General features: G+C 40.0%; 1 protein-coding gene across 1 annotated transcript in view; it reads right to left on the bottom strand.

Moving 5' to 3' along the window:
• Positions 1–13,692, bottom strand: part of LOC139590130 (cytosolic phospholipase A2 epsilon-like) — a 32,236-nt gene that overhangs the window by 4,079 nt on the left and 14,465 nt on the right. The window contains exons 4-15 of the mRNA XM_071427307.1: positions 11,444–11,575; positions 10,307–10,347; positions 9,843–9,885; positions 9,027–9,090; positions 8,173–8,336; positions 7,825–7,917; positions 7,267–7,304; positions 6,503–6,638; positions 4,919–5,055; positions 4,252–4,474; positions 3,113–3,227; positions 2,461–2,598 (exon numbers count right to left, since the gene is read on the bottom strand). Of these exons, the coding sequence (XP_071283408.1) occupies positions 2,461–2,598; positions 3,113–3,227; positions 4,252–4,474; positions 4,919–5,055; positions 6,503–6,638; positions 7,267–7,304; positions 7,825–7,917; positions 8,173–8,336; positions 9,027–9,090; positions 9,843–9,885; positions 10,307–10,347; positions 11,444–11,575 (1,324 nt within the window). The remainder of the gene's footprint in view (positions 1–2,460; positions 2,599–3,112; positions 3,228–4,251; positions 4,475–4,918; positions 5,056–6,502; positions 6,639–7,266; positions 7,305–7,824; positions 7,918–8,172; positions 8,337–9,026; positions 9,091–9,842; positions 9,886–10,306; positions 10,348–11,443; positions 11,576–13,692) is intronic.

Here is a 13,692-nt window from a genome sequence, read left to right as displayed (position 1 = left end):
CCCATGTAAAAGAACATCTAAAAGTGTCTTCACAGTGCAGAAATCTCCAGAAGTCTCTTGGATTTTGAAAAGCATCTCTTCCTCCACATCACTGTCACAGGCCCCCAGAAGAACTCTAGCAGAGAAGGCAGGGCTGTGCTTTGCCTTGAAAATCTCTACCAGTGAAAGTTTTGTAAAAGCCATACATTGTACAGGATGCAATAACTTGAGTTGCACAACAAAATAATTATTCATCCCATAAATTATTAAGAGAAATACAATTCCCTTTAAAGCATGGCTTTTTCTAGAGTGAGACAGAAATCCAAGAGCCTTCTTTTTTAAAGGAAGTCCTTGTAAGAATAGACTCACTTAGGAAATATTAGAAATGCATAATCAAGAAATCAGATTGGGGCTCTCTGGATTTACACTTAGTTGTCAAGGAGAGTTCATTTGCACATAATGACTGGCCAGTTTCTGTCAAGACAACCTCATCTCCTGGCAGCTTGAGAAGCTTCTGTCTAACCCTGCTACGAGAAGACATCTCTGGTTTCTTTTGTCTTGGCATCTTCTCACTCTGTAACTCCTCCGGTTCCCTTACCCCTGGAGTTACACACTGTTCCTGCATAATAACGACTTTCAAACATTGTTGTCTCCTCAGAACTTGTTTATAATTACATGGCAATGTTGCCCTAACCTCTTGCACTGAATTTTCTTTGTACCTATATTGGCTGAAGTAAGGACTGTGATGAGGGATGGTGTCTTTTACTGGGCCATCAGAATTGAAGAGAGTAAACAAGTTCTTATGCACCCCAGCCTTTCTTCTGGAAACATGAGGGTCTTGTATCCCTATAAGCTCATCCAGTCTTTCCAGCTCTAGCCACTGCTCTTAGAAAAGGCCTTTCCTCCCTGTAAATGACACCTTGCTTTTATCTTTAAACTATCAAGCTGTAACTAATAGCACATTTTAATAGTAACCCAAGAGGGCATTGCATGTGGTATCACTAGATGGCAACATTGCTTTAACTCTCCACCTTATCCTTTATAAAGATACACGGGTGGCTGAGGGATCACCAGGCTCAGGTGCTAAGGCTGAGCCCAGACTGGATGTGTTGGGTGTGCTTGCTACCTGGCCACCTCAGGTATGGACACACTGCCCCACTGCTATTGACGAACTGCAATGCTCAACATGCTCAGAAGAAGGCTCTGTAGCCCCACCTGGCTCTGTGACCTACCTCCTATCTCTAACAGGCAGCAGAGAGTGCTTAATGGAAGAGTAAAAGAAAAAAGGGAAGAATGAAGGGATTTCTCCGACGTACTCTCCAGCATCTCAAGCTCCTGGATTTAGAATTTCTAGTACTGGTAGCTGCATCTGAACTGCTGGATTTCAGAGCCACAAGTGGTATTTACTATTCATTAATTTCTCCTGCCCTTTTCAGATCTATTCATACTCTTGGATCCTGTGTTTTCTTCTGAGTCTTTTCCCTCAAACAAGTCTTTCCTAACTCATGACATCACTGAAAGCTTTATTAGCTATGCTAATAAAGCTGTAAGATTTAGTGCTTGTATGACTGAGCACAATCTTTTCTTTCTTATGCCCAACTATTGTCTCATGTTTGGAATAATATGATTCTGGACTCCTCCTGCACAATACAGACATTCACAGCGTCTCTGAATACCAAATAAGGAATACCATGTGGTGTTGGTGGTTGTATGGATTATTCACTTTGTAAGTTAGCCATTTTTTACCTGTATCCTTGGTGTCCTGTTGTGTCTTGTGCTTATTTTCGTGCAAAATATCTGTTTAAGAGCAGATGGACCTGTTTGCAGACAGCTTTTATCCCAGAGAACCAATGTACAAAGGGGCATAGTAGTAAGCAAAATTAAAACAAGAATTGCATAAAACCTGCAAAACTGTTTTTCATATATTACTGGGTGCTACCCAATTTACTGAATTAGGAATGAAAAATTTCAATTATTTATAATGGTAGCAAAATTACAGAGGATTTAGAATACTATTAAACTTGCAAAAGTATCAGTAGCAGTTCACAAAACTACTCTAAATTGCTGTATTTCGTAATAAACTCAGTAACAACATTGCTTTGGCATCTCAGATCATACCATTCATAGACAAATTTGACTTTGGGATTTTGGTTTCAAAATACAAATGTTTTTCATGTGGAACTCTGCTGCTGGTTGGTCCAAAATGAACCTAGCCTCTTCAAGCAGCCCTGAAACTTCAGGCATGAGCATCACTATTCAAGACAAGAGCAACAGTGAATAGTGTGGTTTGAAATTTCCTCTCAGTACTTTTAGCTCATCTCCATTGTCTAAGGAACTCAGTCAGAGGGGAGAACAACATGGTGTACAATTGGTTTCAGTCCTGCATGATGCAGGGCACTGGTTGTAATACGCAAGTTTGCATTATATTAAAAATAAAGAACATATTTATGCCATTCAAATTTTTGCAGTAGACCACATCACCTTTCATGAAGCAGATTCGGGACTCAGGAAGCTTCTTCATCAGGCGACCCATGAAGAACTCACTGCCAAAATCCTCAGCATGAATGAAGGCACCATATTTTAAGAACCCAACCTCATAAGGGGTGAACTCCACCCATTCTGCAGAGACATAAAACAAACTTTTAAATCTTAATCTTATCCCTACTTCCCTGCTAGAAGGGCTATGAAAAGGCAAAAAGGCAGCTGCAGGATAAGCCCTGTCTGTGGGGTGACCACAGACTGGCCTTCCTCAGAGTAAAGATTTATCATGCAACTAGTGTCAGCCACTCACTCACTGTAACCTTTCGCAGTGTTCTTCATTCAGAACTTTCCAATGACCCTCTCCAGAGAGAACATAGGGAAGTTTACACCAAGATGGGTCAGTCTGAGTTACCCCACGTGTGGAGCTAAGGCTTGTAAGTATTTGGCTGTCCTTAAACACCTCCCCAGGATTTCTCCTGCCCTGCAGAAAATAAGTTCCCTCCCATAGCCTAGGCATAAAGTCTGGAAATGGAAAAGGAAGTTAAGGAGGAAAAGAAACTGTTTATAAATGCTATGGGTCAGCTATAGAAGAGGTTGAAGTGCTGATAATGCAGATAGCTCAAACACCAAATGAGCCCATTTTTGCCATCACCTTTGAACTCTGAAAGGCTGTAATCTTCTTTCATGTTGAGGATCATGTAGATAGGTAGGGGATTTTGACCCTGACTCAATGCCTCTTGCTCATCTGAGAGCTTGTGGTTATTTTTCTGTGAATTGATGAAAAACAAAGAACAAAATCAAGGGACCTTCTTGGCATAGTTTATGGGCTTCCAAGAGTACAGCAAAATACATAGCTGTTTCCCTCTTAATTTTGCTATTCTCTCAACTCATTTTGTGTCCAAACATTTTTTTAACCAAGGAGTCATCTAAACATTTACACATCCACACAGGCCTATTTAATTACAGGTAGAGTTGTAGGATACTTGTAGGATACCAGCAGAAAACGACCTGGAGGTGTTGGCTGACAGCAGCTGAACATGATCCAGTGTGTGTCCAGGTGGCCAAGAAGGCCAATGGCATCCTGGCCTGTGTCAGCAATAGTAGTAGTACCAGGACAGTGATTGTCCCTCTGTACTCAGCACTGGTGAGGTCACACCTCACATGCTCTATCCAGTTTTGTGCCCCTCACTATAAGAAAGACATTGAGGTGCTGGAGCATGTCCAGACAAGGACATGGAGCAAAGGCAATGGAGCTGGGAAAGTGTCTAGAGAAAAAGTCTTACAAGGAGCAGCTGAAGGAGCTGGCACTGTGTATCCTGGAGAAAAGGCTCAGGGGAAACCTTGTCACTCTTTACAACTTCCTGAAAGGAAGTAGTAGATAAGTGGAGATTGGTCTCTTCTTCCAATTAACGAGTGATAAGACAAAAGGAAATGGACTTAAGTTGTGCCCAGAGAGGTTTAAAATGATTAGGAAAAATTTCTTCACTGGAAGCTAGTCAGCATTGGAACAGGTTCCTCAAGGAGGTGGTGGAATGACCACCTGTGAAAGTGTTTGAAACTTGTGCAGATGTGGCACCTAGGGACATGGGTTAGTGGTGAACATGATAATGATAGGTTAATGGTTGGACACAGAGGCCTTTCCAACCTTAACAATTCTAAAACCCCTCTGTTAATCAGCAGAAATCATCTGCTGGATAACTCTGGCATGCTCTCAGGCATCTGTCCCTGGAGCTTCATTTTCCATACAATAGTATTCAGCAGCTGTTAGAGAAAACATAGGAAGAACATTACCCCATCATCTAATGCTTTTTCCAGCAGAAGCCCCCAAAAATCAACACTAGAGATCTGGTATCCCTCTTGCTTCCGCAGTTTTAGCTCCTTTGCATAGTATTGCAAGCTCTCCAGGGAAAAGCAGCTTAGCTTGCACTTGGTCATGTGTCTGCGGACTTCACTAATCGGTCTTGATAGATCCTCGTGTGACCAGTCAGCACTCTGATACAAACGTGACAAAGTCCTGGGGAAAAGAAAGGAAGTGCATTATCATATGCAGAGAAACTTTCACTTTTTAGACTTAGATTTATGGTCCACATCAAATGAACTAGCTGAGTTCCTTCTTCTGGGAAAAGCATCTTCTGGGCTTAGTACACTATTGAAAAGACTTTTTGATTTAGAGGAGTTCCCCAATTCACTAGTGAAACTTGAAGACTTGAAAAAAAGCCCCTCCTTGCTAAAAAAGTTTATGCACAAGGCTGTGATTTGCACGCTGGTGACTCAGTAGGAAAGATCCTAGAGCTGAAACAAAGCAGCACCTAGGCCATTCACTGGCTTGGGCAATGTGCTCCTAATACAGCAATAAAAAAAGCTTGAGACTGCCTTTCTTTACAAAAATGAAGAGAATAAATATCTCACAGCAAACTGGAGAGGTGATGAGTGATGTCTTCATTCAGGATCTCCTTACCATGTTGAACCAGATGACCCAGTGATGAATGAAATAGCATCCAAGAGACCCAGCTTTTGAAGACCCAACAGGTTGCCTAACAGAGATGTCAGTGCCCGGGTGCCACCTCCTGTTGTCATCACTGCTACAACTGGTACCTGTTTAATCATCAACACAACAGTGGTAAGCAACACTTTGTTTACCAGCAGAAGTGATCAGAGCTAAGTGAAATGTAGCATGCCAGTCCCACAAAAAATTCCAACATTTCACCATTTCCCCAAGCAGGGATGAAAAAAAGAAAACGGTGTATTTTGCAGAGGAAAAAAACAAAACAAAACAGATTTGAGGATTTTGAACAAAATAATAATTTTTGATTGTAAATTTTTACACACTGGCTTATCAAAGCTTATTTTTTCAAGGCATTTCAATATTAGACTGCATTTTCCTTAGCAAAACATCTTCTCTTGAGAGGTCTATTTTGATAACAAGCAGAGCTTATCCTCTCTGTAAGTCAAGCATAATAGCTAGATTACATTTCATACAAAGTACCTAGAGAATATAATTGCAGTGATGAAACCTAATTGTATGGAAATCTAAATCGTGTTACAGGAAGACAAATTTCTCTAAGAAACCCACTGAGAGAAGAGGAGCCCATTGACATTTTCCACACACATTTCCAGGCAGTTACATCAAAGAAATACTCAACAGTTTCCTGATTCAAATTGAACATTTCAGGTCAAAGCAAAGTATTCTGATTTGGATTTTCCTGACTATAAGGAAACATTCCCTTGCTGGAAAATCTGAAGTACTTCTCCTAAAAATTCTTATACTTAAGAAACTGCCTGGGTTTTCTCACTATTGTGCCAATGAGAAACAATGTAGTAATATGTTCAGTTTCTGAGCAGGGACATAATTTATAATGTCTAAAACCATGCTGTCATATATTACCTAATATGACTTTGGTCCAGCTGTCCTAGACAAAGGAGAAAACACAGGTGAAAAAAATTAACCAGCTCTCAAGTTGCTTCTTCATTTCTCAAGTTCCTGATCACAGACCATGCTCCTTCCCTAAAGTACCACCCATCCTCACACTAGCATTGACATGAACAAATACAAACCCTAGCTCAGACAAGCAGATTAGAGAAAAAATGCTGAATGTCTTTGTTCTATTTGAGGAACTACAGCTGAAATTATGAGCACCAGAGGAGAGAAGATAAAATAAGACACTTCTCATCAGCGGGTATTATGCATCACTTTAACTGTTAGATTTTCTCCCTCCAAAAATCTGATAAAATACATTATGAGGTCTTGGTGACTGACCGATCAGCTAAAACAGTCAGACTATCCAGGTCTATAATGCACAGATGAAAAAGAAATAGAGAAAAAATTCTGATTTATGGCATTATGTTTTCAGGAAAAATGTGTATCAAGAGGGTTTGATACTGGCTCTTCATCTAAAATAGAAAATGTAGAAAAGCATTCCTCAATGCTTTACATGGTGTAGTGAATGTATCAGGGCTAGTTAAGGAACAATATGCAAAAGGCTATGAGCATAACATTTTCCTGTTACATAGCATGTTACAGTCCCTGGGGTGCTCCCCATACCTCATGATCTTCTAGGTCTTGTTCTAAATGTAGTGCTTTTTTCAGAGCAGAAGCCACAAACTTCTTCCTTTTCAGCAGAAAATTTTTCTCCTCTGTACATAGATCGAACTCTAAGCGAACATCTAAGTTTCTGGACCTGAAGCAAAGTCCAGGGTTAAATAGGGTGTGCACAATCACTTAAAATTAATACCTGGATGCTTTCTTACAAGTTGCAACTTTATTATGAGGCTTAGAAAAGCTGCTACTGGGCCCCACAAAAGCACAACACAGATGGTATAAATAAGGTAGAGAAAGGGCTGATGAACTGCAATGTAGCAAAATCTGACAGAAAGAAATTATTCCTTATTTCTACACTGTTTTTCGGGAAGTGTCTAAGATAAATACTGCAATCCATATATGATAGTATAAACAGTGGAATATTTAGGATTTCTTGCCTCAGGACTGCCAGATTTTATAAATATAAGTACTTTGTATTTTTTACAAGCAAGGAAAGGAAAGGTAACTTTTTCTAAATATATAGCTCTACATATGTTGCAACCAGAAAACATTATTCTCCCCATCTAAACTGAACTTCTGTATAGCAGCATAACAGGAAATTTCACCTAGTACAGTTAACTACCTTCTGGACATGGGTAATGAACATAGGTGAATAAGGAAATATAATCATTGACTAAATACTTTCCCTTAGTTACAGAAATAGGCTAGGAGGGAAAAAAGCATATTTTTTTTTCACAATCACAAAACCCTAGGATAGAATTGCTTACCAGTCATTTGACTTCACATGTAAATTGATTGTCTCATCCTAGGAAAAAAAAACAAAACACAATATAAACACTGGAGATCATTTTACGTTCTTTCTTTACCATCAGCTCTGAAGCCCTTCTCTTTTTCTAAAAGCCACATTGAGCCAGAAAGCCATAATAATCAGAAAATCCATCAAAATCTTAAAATTTCTCCAAGTCCACTTTATTTTCCTTATATTGTTTTATACTAAAGATAAAGAGAGCAGTACACAGTAAAAACCAACACCAGCTCTGCCAGTGTGCTCCATCCTGTCTCATCCTTTGCATTTGCTCTGATCTGCATTAGTGCCTGAGGTGGTCACAGAAATTCCTTTGTCATGTGTTTGGCTGTAATTTTTTTGTTCTGCTAGGTTCATATGAAAATGTACAGATCCACAGTGTTAGGAGTTGTTAGGAAGCTAAGGGCACTAACAGTTACATATCTAAATCCCTACCTTCCTACACTGATCTAATTAACTCATGCCCATTGATCTTTGGTCTATAGCTTAACATTTATTCTAAGAAGTTGGTATCAATCACCTTTGCTACTGCCACTTTCTCACTGAATGGAAGTGAATCCAGAGGAATAGTGAGCGATGCATGGCAGTCTTTTTTGTCTTCACCTGAAGTACACTGAAAAATAAATAATAATGTAGAGAAATATTTAATGTATAAACTATACAAAAACACTTTTTTCAAATGGGGTCCCTGTCCAGCAGTTTTCAAGTTGACATCTAATATTTGTATATCTTAGGGGTTACAATGCTGTTTCAGAGCTGAAGTTCATGAAAGAACTTCTTTATTAAATATACAAACTCCTTCCATTTGCCTCAGTAAGTGTAGAAAACCATGAGTTTACTGTGCTTGCTCAAGCTAATGATGACATACCGAGCAGAAATGAGGTTTCTTCTCTGCTAGAGCCATGCACAGCTCTGACAGTCTGTACTTGATGTAATGGAAGTTCAGGGGCTTCAGAGGTTGCCAGAAAGAGCCCAGCGACAGGGTCTGGCTTTTCTCATATGATCCCTTCACTGAAAACAAGAAGTCTTTTTCTGAAAAAAAAATCCAAACATGAAAAATATACAAAGAAGTTAATGACTATGATCCCAGAAATGGAACATTAAATGGTCTTTCAGAACCTTCAACAATGCTTAAAAGCTTCCAAACTCTATTTATCCAGCAAGGGAAGAGTACAAGAAGTAAGAGAATAAAAGCAAACAAGCAATCAACAATCAAAAACAAACCACAAAAAACCAAAAAGCTTATAAAGCTGCAGTAGGTGTTTTAAAAACTCAGACATACAGGCAAATTGGATAAAACCTAAGTTGAAATAGAAATATGTATTTTCTTCTACTTTACAGCATTTATAAGATTAATTCCTTTAATTTCAAATTCCAGTTTTTATAGTTAGTTAGCACAGACTATAACTGTTGGATCTGTGAACCTGCATATGCACTCCTAACTATCCAGTTCCTGTGCTCAAATTGTAAGAACAAAGTATAAAAATTACCAGATAAGAAAATGAAAAAACAAACAACAACCAACCAAAAAACCCAATACACACAGACAAAAATCCAAACAAAAAAAAACCCAAACAAACTAAACAAAGTAAAACCAAAAAATAATTGAAAGAAAAAAAAACAACAAAAACAAACAAACAAAAGCCCCCAAAGCAACCAACCAACCAAGATAAGTCAGTTAACCTAAAATAAGGGGGTTTTGCTTCTAGTTTGAAGTCTAACCTGAAGGTTCTTTTTTTGTCCATTTGCTGTCCACTAGGACTTCCAAGCAGGAAATTTCACGAGACTGTAGCAGGGATAAAAAAATGACAGATTAAAGTATATAAAACATGCCAAATCTGGGTCACTTCATTGCTATCTCTCTGTGGTCACCTGAGTCCCTGGGGTCAGGAAAACAGTCCACCCTCTCTTTGTTAGGCTGATAGGAGTAAGACTTTGTCCCTCTGAAAATATGACAGGTTTCAACTGAAAGAAAAATTGGTGTGGTGGTTTTGGACAGGACTGGGAAGAGAAAAGAAATAACAGGGGGGCAAATGGGAGTGAGCTGAGACCTCCTGAGAGTAAACTGATGGGTTGGCCAAATCACAGGGATGTCCTTGCTTCCCTGCTTTGGTGAAGCTGGACAGTCAAGTGCTACCTCCTCTAAGTACTGAGTTAAGGGCAGCTGAGAAAGCAACTTCCATATCATCCTGTGGAAGTGGGGAGAACAGGATGGCCATAAGGGAGTCACAAAAGAAGTTTCCCAAAGGAATGATAGACTAGCACTGAGTCAGTGAAAGACCACTTCAGGCTTTGTCAATAGGCTTGATATCAGCCTGTGGTGGTGAACAGGTCTCTGAGTAACCCAAATGAGTGTGCACATTCTTTCCTAACACATCCTCCCACAGGGAGCAGCACAACAGGATGGCTACCTGTGTTTGACCCCCATCTCCCTCCCCTTCAGCCCTGCCTGCAGTGAGGTGTTGGGGCACCTGCCAGATTCACCATTCCTATCACTATTATGAAAACAAAGACAGAACAGCAATAGTTTAAAATTACCACTAATACACCATTAGTCACAAGCTTTTCAGGAGGGACTGGACTGAAAGAGAAGAAAAAATGCAATCAGAAGTAGTAACACCTAAATACATCCTTAAATGAACATCAAGGAATGATACCTTCTTGAAGTTTGTCTTGCCCAGCATGATCTCAAACATGTCACTGATTTTTAATTTAGGGACACATCTGAAAGGTGGTTTTCCCTTTTTTAAAACCATAATGGTAAAGAATAGTTGTAATAAGTATGATGACTGCAATTCTTATTATCCTCCCTCATTCAGCGAGTAATAGGATAAATTAATAATTAGGATAATTCTTGGTAGATAAGGAATACAGAGTTTTAGCCAATATGCAACTAACTTCATCAACACCAGCCATGCTGAGTATTTTAAACTTTATAATACTAAATGCTACCGTATGTTTTACTGCTTCCAAAGGGGCATTTCCCCGTGGATGTTACTCACATGCTCTCCGATGTAAACTCAACCTCTAGCATCTCCTGCGTCTGCAAAAAAATAATTTATTATAAGCATCTGAATTCATTTTCTTTCTCATTAGCTATGGCTGTCAATTATTATTCTGGCTCCTGAAAGAGTTCTTCAATCAAATCAAATTTCCTTCCTGATCCAGGATAGGGTGTGAGGAGTGAAAGTATTTGAGTTAGAGTGATTTTGAAAGTGTTCTCCCTCCTTTGTTAACCAACAGTCCTCAGGCCAAACTGCCTATTCTTTTTGGTGGTGAGGCAGAGTAGAAGGGCAGGCAGTTCTGCAGCAGTAACTGTTGGCTTAAAACTGTCCGAAGGCCTGGCTTTTAACCTCTGTGTAATGTTATCTGAAGAGGGATACTGCTGAATAGAAGAGGGCATTTGCAATTCTTCTGATCAAAAGGACTCCTATAACACAGACAACACATTGACCAGTGCCCAGAGAAGTTAAGGCAGAATGCCTGCCAAAATCACTGTGCAGCTGAATACCTATATGTACCGTATAAGAAAAGTCAGTGAAATAGCAAATCTGTGGAAGTATCTAAATTGAATACCCACATCCCATGTTGAAGTCATCATGTAAGTGTTCAGGCACACTGAAACAATGAAATTGCTTGAGCAACTGGCCATCAGCTGGTTTTAGCGCCTCAGTATGGACCTTTGGATTATTTTCAGGTATATTCAAAAGAATAACAGGGCAAGGAATCAGTTTTTAAGGGATACTGCATCATCTGTGCCAGAGTATGCCCAAATTCACAAGTGCTTGTGCCAGGAAAAGAAATTCTAACAAAGAAACTTTGTGCAATGGTGATGAAGTTTTGTATTTCCAACAAAACCTGTTTGAGCAACAGAGTCCAGAAAGAGGGGGAAAAAAGGCAACTCTGGTGTCAGAAAACAACATCTGCTAAGTGGTTTGATGAGCTAGCAAAAGCCTTCGGGATCATGCCCTTGTCTACTTTGCTGATTGAGGTTTGGAAGGTTCTTCACAGGGTATATGAAGTGCATACCAAGAGGCAACAAACTCTCCTACCTACAATTGCTTTAAAAGAATTTATTCATGAGGTAATATCAAAAAAATGTATTTTCTTCCTGTGACCAAGGCAGTTTTATCACTCACCTTGGGATTTAGCTGAAATGTCAAGTGAACTGTTTCTCCAAGCTGGATTTTAGCAACATCAAAGAGAACAGTGAAGAGGAGGTCATCTTTAGTGACTACATTTTCATCATAGACTTTCATCTCAAGAATATTCTGTGAACAGAGGTTCATAATTAGGATCCTTTGTTGAGACCTTACAGAGACACAAAATGATGCTGATGTGCTCAGCGTGTTAAGGAAAACAGGGTAAGCATGGGGAGAAGCGAGAGAGCATGCAGAACCTTTGCATCCACACAGAGATGAAGAAAGATATTCTGAACCTAACACAGAGTCAGGTTTGTTGTTTAGTTTTCCTGCAGAGTAATTTAAACAACAAAAGCTAGTAGAATCACGGAATATTGAAAACCATGTTTGGCCTCCAATTTGGTTTGAGGTCACCACTTTTTCCTGAATTGTAGGAAACCAGCTAGTTGTCAGGACTTTGTTGTTATTGGTAGATTAAAAATCCTTGGATATAAGCAGCAAATAAAATACATTAAGAATGTACTATATAATTACTTCATAGTTGCATAATTTTATCCTGTAAATTATTAAACAGATCACATGCAGATAATTACCATGGAATCTACAGAAAGCAATATGCTTCTGTTAAATTGCACAAATACCACTGTATAAATCTCCTCCTCTCCCTACTCTGTCACCAGCCTGTTTGGATGCAGAGGAGAGGGTAACAGCCCCTCCTGTGCCTGATTAGTAGCTCAACATGGGCTGGTTCAGAGATGCCTCCCAGGTGCTGAGCCTTAACTCAGTGGGGCAATAATTCAGGCCTCCCTCAATATATTCAGCAGCTCATTTTCATGCAAATTACAGGGAGCGCTTATCTCAGATTCTTACTTATGCATCAGATTTAACTTGCTAAGAGGCTTGATGTTTATTAAAGACACACAATTGGGTTCATAGTCTCACACACAAACACATGGATAAAAGAGAGTGAGCATGTGAACTTTGTTGTCTTAGAAGTTCATAATTTATCTCAGAATGGTCCATACCTAACTGTAATAAGTGATTGACTAGACAAATAACACTGAAAGAAACCTGCAAGAAACCACCAAGGGAGAGATGGCAAATAACCTTGAGTTTGCAATTTACTGTCAGAAGACAGAAATGCTGTTGACCTTTAAGGCCACCTATATAAAAGTATTGCACTGAGGTCAGCCCTGTCCATGACACTTGCTAATAGAAACATACTGTCAAGAGGCAGAGACAAGCAGCCACAGCACCTTGGTTTATAGGCCAGCCATAAATAGCCTATAAAGGATTACAGAAAATGATGGAGAGGATATGCCTAAAAGCAATAGTCTGCAGTTAATAGAAAGCAGGCTTGCACTGAAAACCAGATCAGTTTTCCTAGCTGTGATACTGCAATGGGATATCCTTATCTGGCTTAAATGCCTGACTTATTTTCTGAGTGACCAACTGATTTGCAGTCCCAGCTACTCCCAGCTGGCCAGGAGAGGCATGCACAGGGTGCTGGCTGGCCAAGGGAGATCTCTAGCCATGCCCCTAGCATGCTGTATGGGAAGCAGCCAGGGGTGTCTGGGCAGTTCACTCTTTCTAATTCTCCTGACAGAGAATATGAGGGCAGCATCACTGGGAGCCAGGTAATGAACAGAGACAGCCCTTGGCAGGCTGCGTGCCACCAGCTCTGGGAAGGGTCACCCTCCTGGAGCTGTGGGAATTGTGCCTTTAGCACAAGCCTGGGAAACCCTTTCTAGCCAACTGTTTGTCAGACACTCATCAAAACACTGCTGTTCCTGGGAAAAACCAGCACAAACCTGCCCAAACCATGCCCTGTCTCTTTTCTTCCACAGTGACAGTATTATATGGTTTTACTGAGCTCTGGCTACCATAATTTAGGAAGATGAATACCTCAGCAAAACACAAGGCAGGAAAGAAGAAAATAACTGGATCAGCAAACTGGTCTGCTCAGAGGATAATGAGCACAGGAATTGCAGCATGTACAGAGAAACCTGCAAGAGCCTTATCTTAACTGCTAAGCTTTGGTTGTCTCAGATCCCCAGGATACATTTTTGCAGCCTACGCTCAAGCCACAGCCACCACACCATGCTGCTGTTGCCACACACTGAAAACTACTCCAGCTAATGCCACATGTCTCCTGCTGCAAATTTACTGAAATTAAACATAAGGTCTTCCCAAGCACTACTTCTGAAGAGCTAGTTCAAGCAGCTTCCATGGCCAAGGTATTTTTT

This window comes from Agelaius tricolor, unplaced genomic scaffold (genome assembly GCF_023055355.1).
Source record: "Agelaius tricolor isolate 1412-34295 unplaced genomic scaffold, bAgeTri1.0.p SCAF_5, whole genome shotgun sequence".
In the NCBI taxonomy this organism is placed as follows: Eukaryota; Metazoa; Chordata; class Aves; order Passeriformes; family Icteridae; genus Agelaius; species Agelaius tricolor.
Note: the sequence above shows the minus strand (reverse complement) of the source record. Positions and strands in the feature narration are given on the sequence as shown.